This window comes from Olea europaea, chromosome 7 (assembly GCF_002742605.1).
Source record: "Olea europaea var. sylvestris chromosome 7, O_europaea_v1, whole genome shotgun sequence".
NCBI lineage: Eukaryota > Viridiplantae > Streptophyta > Magnoliopsida > Lamiales > Oleaceae > Olea > Olea europaea.
In genome coordinates, this window is record NC_036243.1 from 5,728,334 (window position 1) to 5,743,166 (window position 14,833).

A 14,833-nucleotide genomic window follows, 5' to 3' on the forward strand; every position below is an offset into this window, starting at 1 on the left:
AACTTGAGGGAGGAGGCATTATTTTTGGAGGTGATCCATACTTTTCAGAGCGAGGCACTCTCTTCTTTCTTTTGGGCGTCCCGTACAGCACGTAAAAATCGAAAGAACGTCCAGATGGTTCTCCCAATAAGTCTATTTCACGAACTCCCTCTCGATGTAGTTGCTTCAACAGAGTATTGTACGATACTCCTCTTCTTCTTCTTTCTGCTTCCAGATCGATTTTCTCTTCAATGTCTGTCATACCATCATTTTCCTCACCATTGTAGGCCTCTCTAGAAGTCTGACCTTCTTCATATTTCAGCACGCATGCTTCTGCTTCGTTATCCTCTCTTTCTTCTTCTTCTTTCTCTTTATTCTTGAACTCATTGGCTAGTAAATAGTTATTAGCCACGACAGGAGGTAACGTACCGAACTGAATAGTAAGGGGCTAATCTGGATATTCTCCATCCCTTCTGTCTCGCTCAAACTTCGATCTCCCAGAAGAAGTTTCTGGCAACTTTTTCATTGATTCATCTGTACCAGTCTCTTCACTGTCTTTGAGAACATTTTAATTCGCTACCTCGAGTAGTTTAGGCGCTTTAGGACGTGGCACTCCCTGTTGTTGCCTCATCATTCGTCCATAATTTCGTTGGAAACGCCTTTGTTAGATTCTAGTAATCTCGTTGAAGGGTATCGCCTTTCCTGCATTATACTGGAACGAATGCCATATATTTGGTTGGCGAGGTTGCTGTCTGAATGTTCTCCCATTATTTACTGGCCTGAACTGCCTCTCAAAAGGCGGTCCCTTATAGAACGATGTACCTCGCCCTCTATCAGGCTAAGCGTTTGGGAAGAAAGTAGGGCAATGGGGATGCTGCCATATCCCTGGTTTCTCCGTATTCCCACTCACTTCTCTTTTACATCTTGCACACAAGATGTCTTCATCCTTTTTTGGCTCCTTTCTTTTAATACACTCAAAGACATTGGGATGTGGTCCAGGGTCTTCTTCTCCATCATCTATAACCAACTTGAATTTTGGCAACTTGTTTTTGAAACCAGATGTCACCATATTCACTCCAAGTGGCTGTGGAAAATGATTTTCATCCACTGTCATCTTCTTCTTATCATCGAACGCAATTCGTCCTGATTCAATGGCATCCTGTAACACATGGCGAAAAATCAAGCAATTGTTAGTCAAATGTGACAATGCATTATGCCACTTACAATATTTTTTACCCTTAATTTGTTCAGGGCTTGGCAATTTATACTTATCGCTCAACTTTATCTGCTTATCCTTATATAATCTATCAAATATAAGGTCAGCTTTGGTTACATCGAACGAGAACGTTCTATCTTTTATGTTTTCATCTTTCATAGGCTCATCCTTGCCCGATGGTCTAGGCTTAGTCATTATAGGACAAGTATACATGTCTCCTTTGATTAATTCGGCCAAACACATTTCGGTCTGATCGTATGACTCGTTATTGATGGTATGAACATCAAAATTTGGGTCTCTATAATAAGTCCCCTTTCTAGAATTTTTAATCTGCTCTTCTTCTCTTATTAATCGTTCATACCTAATCACGTTCGCGCTGAATTAGAAAAGGTCAGGAATTCCTTGTCTTGAAATTTCTTTTTCAAATCAAAGCTCAAATAACCTTGAGCGATTTTGACAAACTCTTTTTCGGGCAAAGGTACAAAACATTTACTTCTTGCTGTCTTGAACCTTTGGAGGAAACCTTCTGCCCATTCGTTTGGCATTTGATGTAGATTCGCCAAATCGGCCAAAGTAACTTCAGGCTCAGTCTTATAAAACTGAGCTTGGAATAATTGTTCCAATTGTTGCCATGTTTGAACAGAGTTCGCTGGCAAATTGATGAACCAAGAGAAAGCTACTCCTGTTAATGAATTAGGAAAAAACCTCATTTTATGATAATCAGTTATATCACCACTTTGCAATGTGAATCGCCCTATGTGTTCTAGAGTAGACACCTCCCCTAAACCGGTAAATAGTGAGAATTCTGGCACTTTATACCCTCTAGGCCATGGATATGCTTGGTCTACCCAATCAGGATATGACTTTGTGTAAGTCGGCCTAATGACAGGACGTACCCCAAAAGCGATCTGATCCTGTACGATTTCCATAATTTGATTCCTCAACATGAAGTTGGGGTCATATGAAATTCCTACAGGTTGGTTAACCGGTTGATTTGTTTGAGGCCTGATGTTTGGTCCTTGATTGGCAACAAAGTTACCATGATTTGCACCATTGTTACCATTAACCTGAACATTTATTCCCTCATTAACACGTGGGGTATTCTACCCATTATTTAGGACATTATCTCTTACATTTGGATTACCCCCCCAAGTTAGGCGTACCACTACCATTATTCTAATTTGGCATTACACCATCCCCTGGTTTGAAGTAGAGGGATCGAAAGGTGGTTCTACCCCTTGATTTGGATTTAGGACTGGGGGATTATGTCTCACAATTGTCCTAATTTGAAAGTGGTTTGCAAGAGGCATAACTGGTTGACAAATTTGGCCTACTAACTTATTCATTATTTCGTTCAAAATATTCAGTTGTTTGGCCATGTTGTCATAATGTGCATTCCCATTCTGGGTAAATCTTTCCATATTATGAATATTTCGAAAATTTACCTGTTCAACGACATCTTGTGTGAGTTCTTCAAGTAGTGCACGCATAGTTCGAGGACTCAACTCTGTCATTGATTCGTAACGACTGTTACTGCTCTGATTCTGTCCATCTGTTCGTGGAGAGCTATGCTGCTCCTCATATCGCTAGATCATAGACTGGACTCCTCCCTGACTTGCTGCTTCCTTATCGGATCTCTGAGGCATATTGTTTCACCTTTTGTATCTTCAACACCAAACACAACTGTCCCACTGGGGGTGCCAAATTGTTTCGCATGGGTTAGTCGCTAACAATTAAAAATGGATCAAACGATTGTGTAAGGGACAAACCTCTTGACACAAAATCCCAAAAAGGGGTGTTTTTATTGGCGATAACTTTACAATTGGAAAATAAAACAGAATGCCTCCAAGGGGCGCAAGCACACGAGTTACTGAAAAGAAGTGTTTAAATCTGAACTAAGAAATTGAAAGTTACATATTCTCTGTTTGAGAGTGTTTGATTCGGGGTCTTTTGCTCTATGTCTTCTCTTCTTTTTATACTCCCTGGATGATCTCTTCGTGACCAACCGCTTAAAAACTGCTTGATCACTCTATAACTGCCCACTTTCTTCATGTGGCTGTCATTACTTTTTGTCGTTCAACCGTCTTCAATTGAATTCCTTGAATCGTGGAACGTGATAGGGCTACTCAATAACTGCTTCATTAACCGCACTTTTGGGTAGCCATAACATCTTATGTTTGCTAAGATCATGGGCGACTCGAAGGTTTGGGCGAGAACAGGGTCACAGCTCTGGGCGACTGCATGGCAATCCATTCGCTCAAATCTTGGGCGACTTGCAAGCTTGAACGATGGTATTACAGTGTTCATGGGTTTCCCTAATTGGGCCTTTATCTTGAATTGCCTGATTGGGCCGTTCTTTGGACTATCTGATTTAGGGATCCTCCAATTAGGCTTCATTCCTTGGGCTATTCAATTTGAGCTGAACTTTTTGTGTGTCAACGAAGATCTTAAATGATAATATTTTACCATTCTTTGGATAAAATACTACATAACTTGTGTTGTACTGTATTTTGTAGGTAAAACTTGATGTTTAATGAAGAAGTGGAGAAAAGAATGCAAAAACAATGAAAAGGGCGAAATCCAAAAGTTAAGGACTAAATTGCAAATAATTCATAGATGAGACGAGCAACGAAATGAATATTTGAAGATACCAAGGGTTTAATTGGATATAATTGAAAGATAAAAGAGCAATAATGCAAGAGTGAAATGGCTTAAATGAAGCAAACCCAAAGTGAGGCCTTAGATGATCACCTAACTCACCTATAGTGAAGGCGACCAATAATGATTTTGCTCTTAAAAACAATTGAGTCTGATAATTTTTTTTAACTGTGGTCTTTATTATTATTATTATTATTATTATTATTATTATTATTATTATTATTATTATGTCTGGAGTTGTGTATATAGGACAGGATGTATTTTCTTGGACTAGTGAAATTAACAGTTACCTTTTCGTTGTCCAAAACTTGATCTAAATATAGTTATTCTTGTGTTGAGAAGCAGAGTTTTAGTCCTATGGAAGTAACCAGGGCTATAAATTGAGACATATACAGCTCAAGATCGAGAGACTTCGAATTGACTCTCAAAACTCATCCAAGTCAATCCGAAGTTGAAATAAGTTGTAATCGATGTAAATTTATGAAAATTTTCAACTTGGTTCAATCTTGAGTTGTCAAGAAACTAGGAAACAATTAAGTATTCGGTTACAAACTCATGAGAGTAGCATTCTTCGGCAACAAATAAAGTAATCCATATACAGTTTTGTGTGTAGCAATGGAGTCATTTATTAAATTTTTGTACCCAAATACTAGTTAGTTTCTCGAGTGCATATTTATTACACAATACTTGACAGTATTACATTCAATAAATAAACAATTTTATCAACTTTTCTTGATAACCTAAGAATGGAAACACCGAGGTCCAGCAGAAATCAAGCTTTCGTCTATCGTTAACTCAAGTAAAACCCGATTAATGCTTGAGAAATTATGTATTAACTGAGTATTTCTTTGGTATGTGCAATTTGTTGCTACATTATTTGCAGAAGAAAATGATTCTCTGATATGATACGACAGAAGTTATAAGTCAACCCAACAACAACAATGCAATAGCAATTGACTTTTAAGCAGGAACGATTCATGCTACTGTAGTTAGCATGGATATTGAGGTTCTGACTTTTTCATTTTAATCTTTATAATTTTGTAATAATTTAGAAATGGTTGATGAAAGAATAATATTAGAAATATAGATAACATTAAGACTTTGTACAAAGAAAAAACTATTTCGATCATTTCATTAAATGTTTAGGGAACGACTCGAAAAACATCAAGGTTGATATTTATTCAAACATAGCATGCTATATATGTCAAGAATCAATTTCTCTTTAACAATTTCTTTTCATTCTTTTTACAAAACTCAATCAGCCCTTGGCCTGTTCATTTTCTCCCTACAATTTAACCAGTTCAATTTCGAGCTAATTCCCAGTTTTGCAAGTCGAATCAAGCGAGTTTTCAATATACTAAATAACTGCAAAATGCAAATTTATTTAATCCATCCAACCTACCATCTAAGAATGAGTCATTGTACTAGTAATATTCTCGGCCTCATATAATATTGAGAGTGGTATTGGAAGTCAAAAATCTAGCCAAATCGTCTGAATTCAGAAGAACGTTGTTTTCCATATTAAAAATGTACAAAAAATAATAATAATAATAATAATTAAAAAAAATATATATATATATATATATATACACACACACACACATACAATCAACCTACAGTATATATAGAGTTCCACAGTGTATATATATATATATATATATAAAACATACACATACATACATACATACATACATACAATCAACCTACAGTATATATAGAGTTCCACAGGCACCCACTTTGCAACATTCTATAACCATCGAGCAATTAATACCAACATACCTGTATTCAACAAAAATGGCCCCGAGTTTTGATGATGAAAACTCTTTGTTTGATTTTGTTGTGAAAAATGGCAATGGTGTCAAAGGTCTGGTGGATTCAGGAATAGCAAAGGTACCCAAGAGATACGTCCAACCGCCACAAGAACGAATCGACAAACTGGATGCATTCTCACAAGTTCTTTCCCCCATTGATTTATCGAAGCTTGACCAACCAGCCGAGCATGATCAAGTGGCGGAGACCATAATTAGAGCGGCCGAGACACTCGGATTCTTCCAGGTGGTGAACCATGGCGTGCCGGTCGAGTTGCTGGAGGCACTTAAGGATGCAGCCCACAAGTTCTTTGCTCAACCACCAAAAAAGAAGGCAGTTTATCTCAAAGCAGTCAGCCCTAGCCCGCTTATCAAGTATGGAACCAGCTTTGTGCCAGAAAAGGAAAAAGCTTTGGAATGGAAAGATTATATCAGTATGAACTACACTAATGATGCAGAAGCCCTAGAGCATTGGCCTAACCAATGCAAGTAAGAGACTTTTTATTTATGTCTAGTACTGTATACCGAATATACATTTATTATTTAATTATTGATACAACTTTTTTTTTACAGAGAAGTCGCACTTGAGTACTTGAAGGCATCGACCAAGATGGTGTGGAAATTGATAGAAGTTTTATTGAAAAATCTTGGAGTGACACAAAAACACAACTCGATAATAGAAGCACTTACTGGGCAAAATATGGTGAACATGAACTTTTACCCTGCATGCCCTGACCCAGAGCTAACAGTAGGTGTGGGACGCCATTCAGACTTGGGCACAATAACTGTTTTATTACAAGATGGTATTGGTGGATTATATGTAAAAGCTGAAGAAAATATTGATACAGCCAAAAAGCCAGAATGGATTGAGATTCCACCCATTCCTGGTGCCTTAGTTATTAATGTGGGGGATACGTTACAGGTAAAATGTTATAATGGTTCGAGGATTTGTTACAGTAACAAGAAACTAAACCATTTTCATTATACTGATACCTGTTCTTGCACCTTTCAGATATTAAGCAATGGAAGGTACAAAAGTGCTGAACATAGAGTAAGAACCACAAGCACACAATCAAGAGTGTCAATCCCATTTTTCACAACCCCAAAACGAACCACCAAGATTGGTCCACTGCCTCAGCTAGTGACGATTGATCAAGCAGCCCATTATCGAGAAGTTACATTCGGGGATTACATGGATCACTTTTTTGGAAATGCTCATGAGGGGAAAAAATCACTTGATTTCACTCGCAACAGCTCTGATTAAAATCAAGTTACCTTTCATAAAACTTATCTTGCAAGTTCAATACCCTTTAAAATTGTTGTACCAAGAATTTCATGTGTGTTGATGCATTCTGTTTCCTACATGTACTGATGTTTGATTTCTAAAAGAATAAAAGTCTCGTCTTTCTTTAACTCGAGCAATTATGCAAAAGTGATTTTCTGCAATTATAATTTTCAATTCAGACCCTACAGTTAAAGATCCATTACACTTCCATCCCTAATCTAATTTCCAAACCAGTACAATAAAGCATATAGAAGATGAGGGCAATAATTAAACCTGACCCTAAAATCTAAGCCCTTTCACCCCTAATTCTTCTAGCTAATTGAATATCCTTAGGCATAATAGTTACCCTCTTAGCATGAATTGCGCACAGATTTGTATCCTCAAAAAGCCCCACCAGGTACGCCTCTGCCGCCTCCTGAAGAGCGGCCACGGCGGAGCTTTGGAACCGGAGATCAGTTTTGAAGTCCTGAGCAATCTCTCTGACTAATCTCTGGAATGGTAGTTTCCGGATCAGAAGCTCTGTGCTTTTCTGGTACTTCCTGATTTCCCTCAGTGCCACCGTCCCTGGGCGGAATCGGTGTGGTTTCTTCACGCCTCCGGTCGCCGGAGCGGACTTCCTCGCCGCCTTTGTTGCTAGCTGCTTCCTTGGAGCCTTGCCGCCTGTGGATTTCCGAGCTGTTTGCTTTGTGCGCGCCATTGATTTCAGTATGTGTCTATATGTATATGTATAGATTCTACAGAGAGTGAATGGTGAGGAATTGTGGAGTTTAGAGTGATTATTTATAGGACCGTGCAATTGCCGAGCGGGAAATGAATTTGAGGGAGACGAGATGTAGACCGTTGTATTGAATTTGTAATGGACGGTAGAAGATTTGATTGTGAGGATTGTGATCCAGATTTTCAACCGTGGATTGAATTATTATCCACGGATATGATCCCTTTTGGGGACCTACCGCGGATCGATGCAGCAATTGTATGCCATATTTTGCTAGGTACCAATTTCATTTTTAGCACCCGCACCATTATTTCTTATTACATTAAATTAATTTTTTTTTTCTCTTTTACTTTTAACCACACAATCTCTAATAAAATAATATTACACGTAAATTAAAAATTTTAGTTAAATAATATTTCCAACAATATCACAAAAGAAATAGATTGGAAAGAATTCATAGGAATAATTTAAACGGAGTTCCTCGAAGAATGAACTCCGAAAAGGTAGAGTCAAAATTACTATTAGAAAATACACTAAAGTAGTCAAAATATATAAACATATTCAATAAAAAAAGTTAATGAGATTTTTTTCCGATTCATTTTTTCTTACAACATGATAATAAAATCTAGATTCCCAGATTTGAAGAGCAAAAAACAATCTGCATTTGAGTTTTGATTGGGATTCTAATTTCAATTAACAGAGAATAAGCCTATTTATTTCTGGTTCTAAAACCAACTAGTGGCCGACTCGGTTCTAAAATTTTAGAAATAATTGAAACAACGATCCCAAACCTTTTCTACTTTTCGTATACTTTATCTCCACATCCAATTTATGGTACTCACAATCTTAGTGTAATGGATAGTCTCTTATTTTGTTTCTTCGATGGCGATGGCAACGGTGATGATGACGGGCTATGTTTGGTTTTGGTGGCTCCTTTATTTTTATTATTTTATGTGGAAAAATAACAAAAATATTATTTTGCCCTTCTAGATTTGATCAAAGTCCATTCGTTCTTATGCTGCAACAAAATGAAAGTTTGGGATTACGATGACATAAAGTAAAGTAAAGGTTGAGGTAAAATCTACCAAAAAAATAGAAAGGTTTGAGACTGTGTTGCTGCAATTATCTCTTTATTTTATGGAAAATGGTTTCTTCTAACAAGATAATTGAAGAAAACAGCACTAGAATAAGGCAGATGACCCATTATGTATCCTTCTTTTTCTCTAACGTTGCTTTTTGATTAATTTTTAGCATCATTTATATGATGAACACACATTTATTTATTTTACAAAGTGTTAAAAATTAACTTAGTACCATTCTTGAATCACTAAATTTTCTAAATATATACTCGTATGTCACACCGATTTAATATATTTTGTTATTCAGTTAGAAGCAAAAGGAGAGGAAATATGTCCTAACTTCTATTGATCATCCTCTCGAAAGAGGACCAACTACTAATAATTCTCTTTGTTTCACCAACTAACCAATTAGATACAACCATTCATGTGAGGTTTTGCCACAAATGATGGCGATTTCAATTATCATCCTATATGTGGCCCCCTAAAGATCACTAACTTAACTTTTGCGGACAATTTGATGCTCTTTGCTAGGGAAGATGTTATGTCGGTGCAAATTCTCATGGATTGCCTCTCCAATTTTGGTTTTGTATCACGTTTAAGGTTGAACGTTCTTAAACCCAACGTGTATACAGTTGGTATTCATGGACAAGTGCTTGAGGATATCTTCAAACTTACAAATGTCCGGAGGGGTACTATGCCATTTCGGTATTTGGGCATCCCTTTTGCTTCGAAAAAACTCAAAGTTAGTTGTTATGCTCCATTCCTTGATAAAATTACAGCTTATATTGGTGCATGAAATTGGTTTTCATTATCTTATGCGGTCAAGGTGGAACTTATTGGGGCGGTCCTTTAGGGTGTTGAATGTTTTTTGTTTTCTATCTTCCTAATCCCGGCTAGAATTATCTCAAGGATTGTTAGCCTTTGTCGAAAATTCCTTTGGGGATCAAAGAAACATTTGGTTGCGTGGAAGGATTTTTGCCTTCCAAAAGATGAAGGAGGCCTCGGTTTGAAGGACTTGAAGAGTTGGAATTTAGCGTTACTTGCTAAATCCCGTTGGAATATACAACATAAAAGGACACTCTTTGGATACGGTGGGTTCATCGAGTATAACTTAAAAGGACTTGCATTTGGGAGGTTCTATCTAGAAAAGATCACTCCCCACTCTTCAAAAAACTGCTGGAAATCAGAGATCTATTGCTTAAAACGGTTGCTGCACCCCCAATTTCTTGCACATGGATAGCCCGAGCTGTCCGACGAGGTGGATGGTGGAAATAATCTGATTGAGTCTGCTGTTTTAGCCTCTAACCAGCATGCTGTGCACCCTCAAAATAGGGGCCGATTTTAGGGAATTTTGGACAGCTTTGAAGGCTATTCGACAGGTCATAACAGGAAACGTTTTCTAGGATTTTTGGACAATTTTCTAGGCTGGACGACAAGTGACAAATTCAGCACAAAAATGGCCTATAATTTCTTTAGGCCGAGGGGTACAAACAAGATTTGAGCAGCCGATGTTTGAAGACCTTGCATAACTCCGAAGCACTTCTTTTTGCATTGGTTAGGGGTTCAATCAAAACTCATAACTAAAGAAAAATTGCATTTCTTGGATATTGATTGCAAGTGTGATTTTTGTGGGCATTTGGCGGAAACAATCCATCACTTATTCTTTGAAAGTTCTTTCACATCGACCATATGGGAGAATATTAAACAATGGCTCAGAATAAAAAGATCTATGTCAACAATTGCTAGTACTCTAAAGTGGATGAAAAAAAAAAGCCCGAGGGACATCATGGCTTAGCAAGGCCAAGAGGATTGCATTTGCTAGTACTATCTACAATATTTGTTTAGCACGTAACAGGAAGATCTTTGAAGACATTGCTCCTCACTTGGATTGTATTGTGAGACGGATCAAGATACACGTATACAAAATAATGTTCTTTTTTAATCTGAATGTCTTGATCCATTTCGAATTCTTAGTGTTGGGTCATTGACTTTCATTGTACTTCATTTATTTTTGATTCACCCGGGTATGCCCAGAGTAATTGTATGCAACATTGGTTTTGTTTTGCCCGGGTATACCCGGTATACTTGTACATGATACATTTACCGATCCAAAAAAAAAAAGAAAAAAAAACTTCGTTTTACTCCACGTTTCGTTCACATTCTCAACCGGCCATGTTAATATTAAATTGCAGCTCACTTTTCTAATGCCTTCATAGAATTTCTACTATAACTAAATTGATACAAAAAAATTCGCGTTACAGTTAAAAAACACGTTCACGCTTTGTCAAAAAAGTTTCCAATAGTAAATATAACTTTGTTGTAAATGTCAACAATTTATAGTTAGTAGCCAGATTCCTTTTTGATAGTAGCTAGGGTCATGTGAGCAATAATTTAGCAATTACTCCTAAATTATGTTTATTATTAATTGTTTTTATACAATAAGATATTCATTGAAGAAACTTGTAATTAAATTATACACAATAATGAGGAAGGTAAAAAGCCTATGACATTGTGTCTATTCTAATGAAGGATCCAAAAAGGTAAGGAAAAGGTCTTACAATGAGATATCATATCATATATAGCACTCGTGTATTTCCACAAACCAGTAATAATAATAATAATAATAATAATAATAATAATAATAATAATAATAATAAAAATGTGAGAGTTGATTTAGGATAACATCGTGACATCGTAGATGCTCGAATTTATTGTTGATCATATGATTGTTTACTTTGTCGAAGTATTTTTGATAATTGAGAGGTGTCTTTTATTTTGACGCTTTAAATGTCAATACACTACAATCAAAGTTAATGTTGATATATGTTAGACACTTAAATTGTTTGCTTATGTGATGCCCGTATCCATAGTCAATCGTATTACTGTTTATTTGGTAAAAGTAACTTTCATAATTCAGAGGTGCTTTTTTTTTTTTTTGACACTTCAATTGTCAGAACAATAATTGAATTTACAATTAATATATGTTAGACAATCAAATTTTTTCCTCACCAAAATACCATTGACACGATTATGGTACCTTTTCTCGTGAAACTCAAACTTTTATGATATAAATATCACAACTTGTTAAAAGTTCTCCACCTTTTTGTTTTCCACACCAATGCCAAGGATACGGACGCTTTTCAAAGTTTTTTAACGATAAAATGAAGAGAACTATTGTTGAGATAAACATGAAAAGTGCAAACACATTTTTGCTTGTGGAGGTTGACAAAATTGCTTGCTTTTGGAGGGTGGTTGATTAATAAAATTAAATTTCAATTAAATAATGAGATTTAGAAATGGAGTGGTTATGAAATGCTACAAGAATTTCTGATTTAAAACATACAAAGAATTGTTACAATTACATCAATTTTAACGACTTTGTTTACAGCCCTCTCACATAAAGGGGTGGGACCCACAATTAAAATAATCGCGAGCCTCACCCTTGTGAAAGAACTGTGAACAATAGTGTACAAAAAGTTATGTATGCTTGGTGTTTTCCAAACATTAAGAGAACCTTCCAAAATCCTACTTGGAATTCCATTTCATTTATATAAAAATACTTAAATAGATTATATATCCCATCATCAATGTATAATGGATATAATTAATTAATTATAAATTATTTAATTATCCATTCACAATATCTTATTATTCTCAAATGTACTACATTATATGGAAATTAGTAACACATTTTTTCCCCTTTAACTTGATCTTTCGTTAAATATGAAGACAGATGTTATGTTATAATTACATTTTTCAACTTTTTATCCGATTTTTGCATCTGACAAAAAAGAGCCATTGTATGTCATTGTTGTCAAAGGATCACAACAATTTTCCTTATTTTTATTGAACATCTCCAAAAAATAACAAAATTTTGGTTAAGAATTAAATTCTCGTGCTGTCATTTTATTACAATTAATTAGATTCAAGTATTAATTAGTTTTTTATTTTAATTTTGGCCACAAAGTTGCTCATCCCCCCCCCCCCCCCCCCGGCCCCAAATATCATTTTGCACCTTACATGGTTCACTTGCGTACACAAAAACAGAAAAAAAAAAAAAATTTAAAAAATAATAATAATCAATGTCTAGAAGAAAATGTGATTTTTCTGTCCCTCATCAACCCAACTCACCAACTGGACAACTCAATAAGTTTCCTCCATAGACCAAATTGCCCTTCAATATGCTTTTATTTTCCATGTTAATAATCAAAGTTTCATAAAAGATGTCTCTTTTGTAATGTGTTAGTATGACACTGTGGCATAGATTATGACACTACTTCTCTTCGGTTATAAGTTCAACTATTTGTACCATTAAGATTACAAATGATAAGTATTAAGTGCTTATTTGAAGTTAGAATGAAACTCCTTCCCTATTTTTATACAATTAGTATCAAATTCTGATAAAAAAATGATTGATCAGATTGTCAAATATATCTTCAACACAATCTTAGAACTGTTTTGTTGGGGTTGGCGTCTTCCCAGTGATGCCTACATTTGTAAATGTAACATTTGCGCTTAGTGCTCTGTTAAAGATTACTCACTTAGCATTGGCGGATGATTTGATGCTACTTGTAAGAGGGTATGTTAATTCAGTTGGAATCTTAAGGGATTTCCTAACAAATTTTGGTGATATGTCGGGTCTTAAAATGAAAGTAAACGAGTCCAACTTGTATACAACGGGAGTTTATGGGCAAGAGTCGGAGGATATTCTTCAACTTACCAAAATGCCCAAGGGATCTATGCCTTTCCGTTACTTGAGAATTCCACTTGCGACGGGAAAATTGAAAATTAGCTCTCACGATTCTCTTATTAATAAAATCACTAGCTATATTGGTGCTTGGACTTGAGCCTCATTGTGTTATGCGGGGGAGAGTGGAACTTGTGAGAACTATTCTTCAAAGTGTCGTATGTTTTTAGCTTTCCATCCTACCTATGCCGTCTATGGTTGCATCAAAGGTTATTAGTCTTTGTTGGAACTTTCTTTAGGGATCAAAATAATCATTTGCTGCATGTAGTAGTATTTGTTTTACTAAACATGAAGGTGGGCTTGGATTTAGATATCAAATGTTAAAACAAAGCGTTTCTTGCCAAAAATCTTTGGAATATTCATCGTAAGAAAGACACTCTTTTGGTGAAGTGGGTGAACCGGATTTTTCTTCATGGGAATGATATTTGGGACTATATGGTGAGAAAAGTTGACTCCCACTACTTAAAAGGGTGATGGAAATTCGGGATCAGATTGCACGGCTTGAACAAACCGTTCAGGTCGCAAAGAGACAAGCTAGCAAGCTGGGTTGATTCTGGGAAATTCTGCATTACCACTACTTATGATTGTTTCAAATTGAAAGGGCCGAAGGCAGTATGGGCAGCAACTATTTGGAAAGCTGGTATAACGCCAAAACATGCTTTTGTCCTTTGGTTGGGAGCAAAATCTAAGCTATTAACCAAGGACATACATCACATGGACATTTGATCGAAGTTGTGCGTTTTGTGGGTGTTCTATCAAAACTATGCTACACCTCTTCACATGTTCGTTTAGTGGCTCTATTTGGGGATGGATCCATGTGTGGATGGGCATTCAACGCTCTATGTCTACAATTCTAACGCTCTATGTCTACAATTCTAAGTGCCTTAAAATGGTTGACTGAGGAGGCTCGGAGGACGACTTATCGCCCTTGCAAGCACAGTCTACCACATTTGGAAGGTAAGGAGTAAGAAGATTTTTGAAGATCTTACACAGCAGGGTGACAACATAGTGAGACAGATCAAAGTACACGTATACAAAGTTATATTTTCTTTGTATCTGAAGTTTTGATTCATTTTGAGTCTCTAACATTAGTTCGTTAAATTATTTCGTTTGTACATCTTTTTATTTTCTTTGCTTGTGTATGTCCGATAGTACTTGTATGTCACTTGACCTTCGTTTTGCTTAAGTATGCCTATTGTATTTGTATAGGAGTTTTGATCAATATAATTTCACATTTATCAATAAAAAAAATAAAAAACTGCACTTAGTGCTTGTTTGGTAGTGTATTAAGTGCTTATAAGTTATATGTTCTATAGAATATGTGAATAATAAGTTGTAAAACTTAC

The 14,833-nt window shown here is 36.1% G+C and overlaps 2 protein-coding genes across 2 annotated transcripts; one reads left to right on the plus strand and one right to left on the minus strand.

Moving 5' to 3' along the window:
• The first annotated feature begins 5,533 nt into the window (after nucleotides 1–5,533).
• LOC111396786 (feruloyl CoA ortho-hydroxylase 1) lies at nucleotides 5,534–7,074 on the plus strand. Its single transcript, XM_023023300.1, has 3 exons — nucleotides 5,534–6,150; nucleotides 6,235–6,583; nucleotides 6,674–7,074. Exons 1-3 carry the CDS (start codon nucleotides 5,648–5,650, stop codon nucleotides 6,923–6,925), a joined length of 1,104 nt encoding a protein of 367 aa, XP_022879068.1. The 5' UTR covers nucleotides 5,534–5,647; the 3' UTR covers nucleotides 6,926–7,074.
• Nucleotides 7,075–7,083: 9 nt separating this feature from the next.
• On the minus strand, nucleotides 7,084–7,708 carry LOC111396787 (histone H3.2). The gene has a single exon (XM_023023302.1). It carries the CDS (start codon nucleotides 7,641–7,643, stop codon nucleotides 7,233–7,235), a length of 411 nt encoding a protein of 136 aa, XP_022879070.1. The 5' UTR covers nucleotides 7,644–7,708; the 3' UTR covers nucleotides 7,084–7,232.
• Nucleotides 7,709–14,833: the final 7,125 nt, after the last annotated feature.

Excerpts from the sequence above, each read along its gene's own strand:
- LOC111396786 (XM_023023300.1), top strand. The coding sequence starts at position 5,648 with ATGGCCCCGAGTTTTGATGATGAAAACTCTTTGTTTGATTTTGTTGTG. Across the intron at positions 6,151-6,234 it reads CATTGGCCTAACCAATGCAA|AGAAGTCGCACTTGAGTACT; the intron begins GTAAGAGACTTT and ends TTTTTTTTACAG. Across the intron at positions 6,584-6,673 it reads ATGTGGGGGATACGTTACAG|ATATTAAGCAATGGAAGGTA; the intron begins GTAAAATGTTAT and ends TGCACCTTTCAG.
- LOC111396787 (XM_023023302.1), bottom strand. The coding sequence starts at position 7,643 with ATGGCGCGCACAAAGCAAACAGCTCGGAAATCCACAGGCGGCAAGGCT.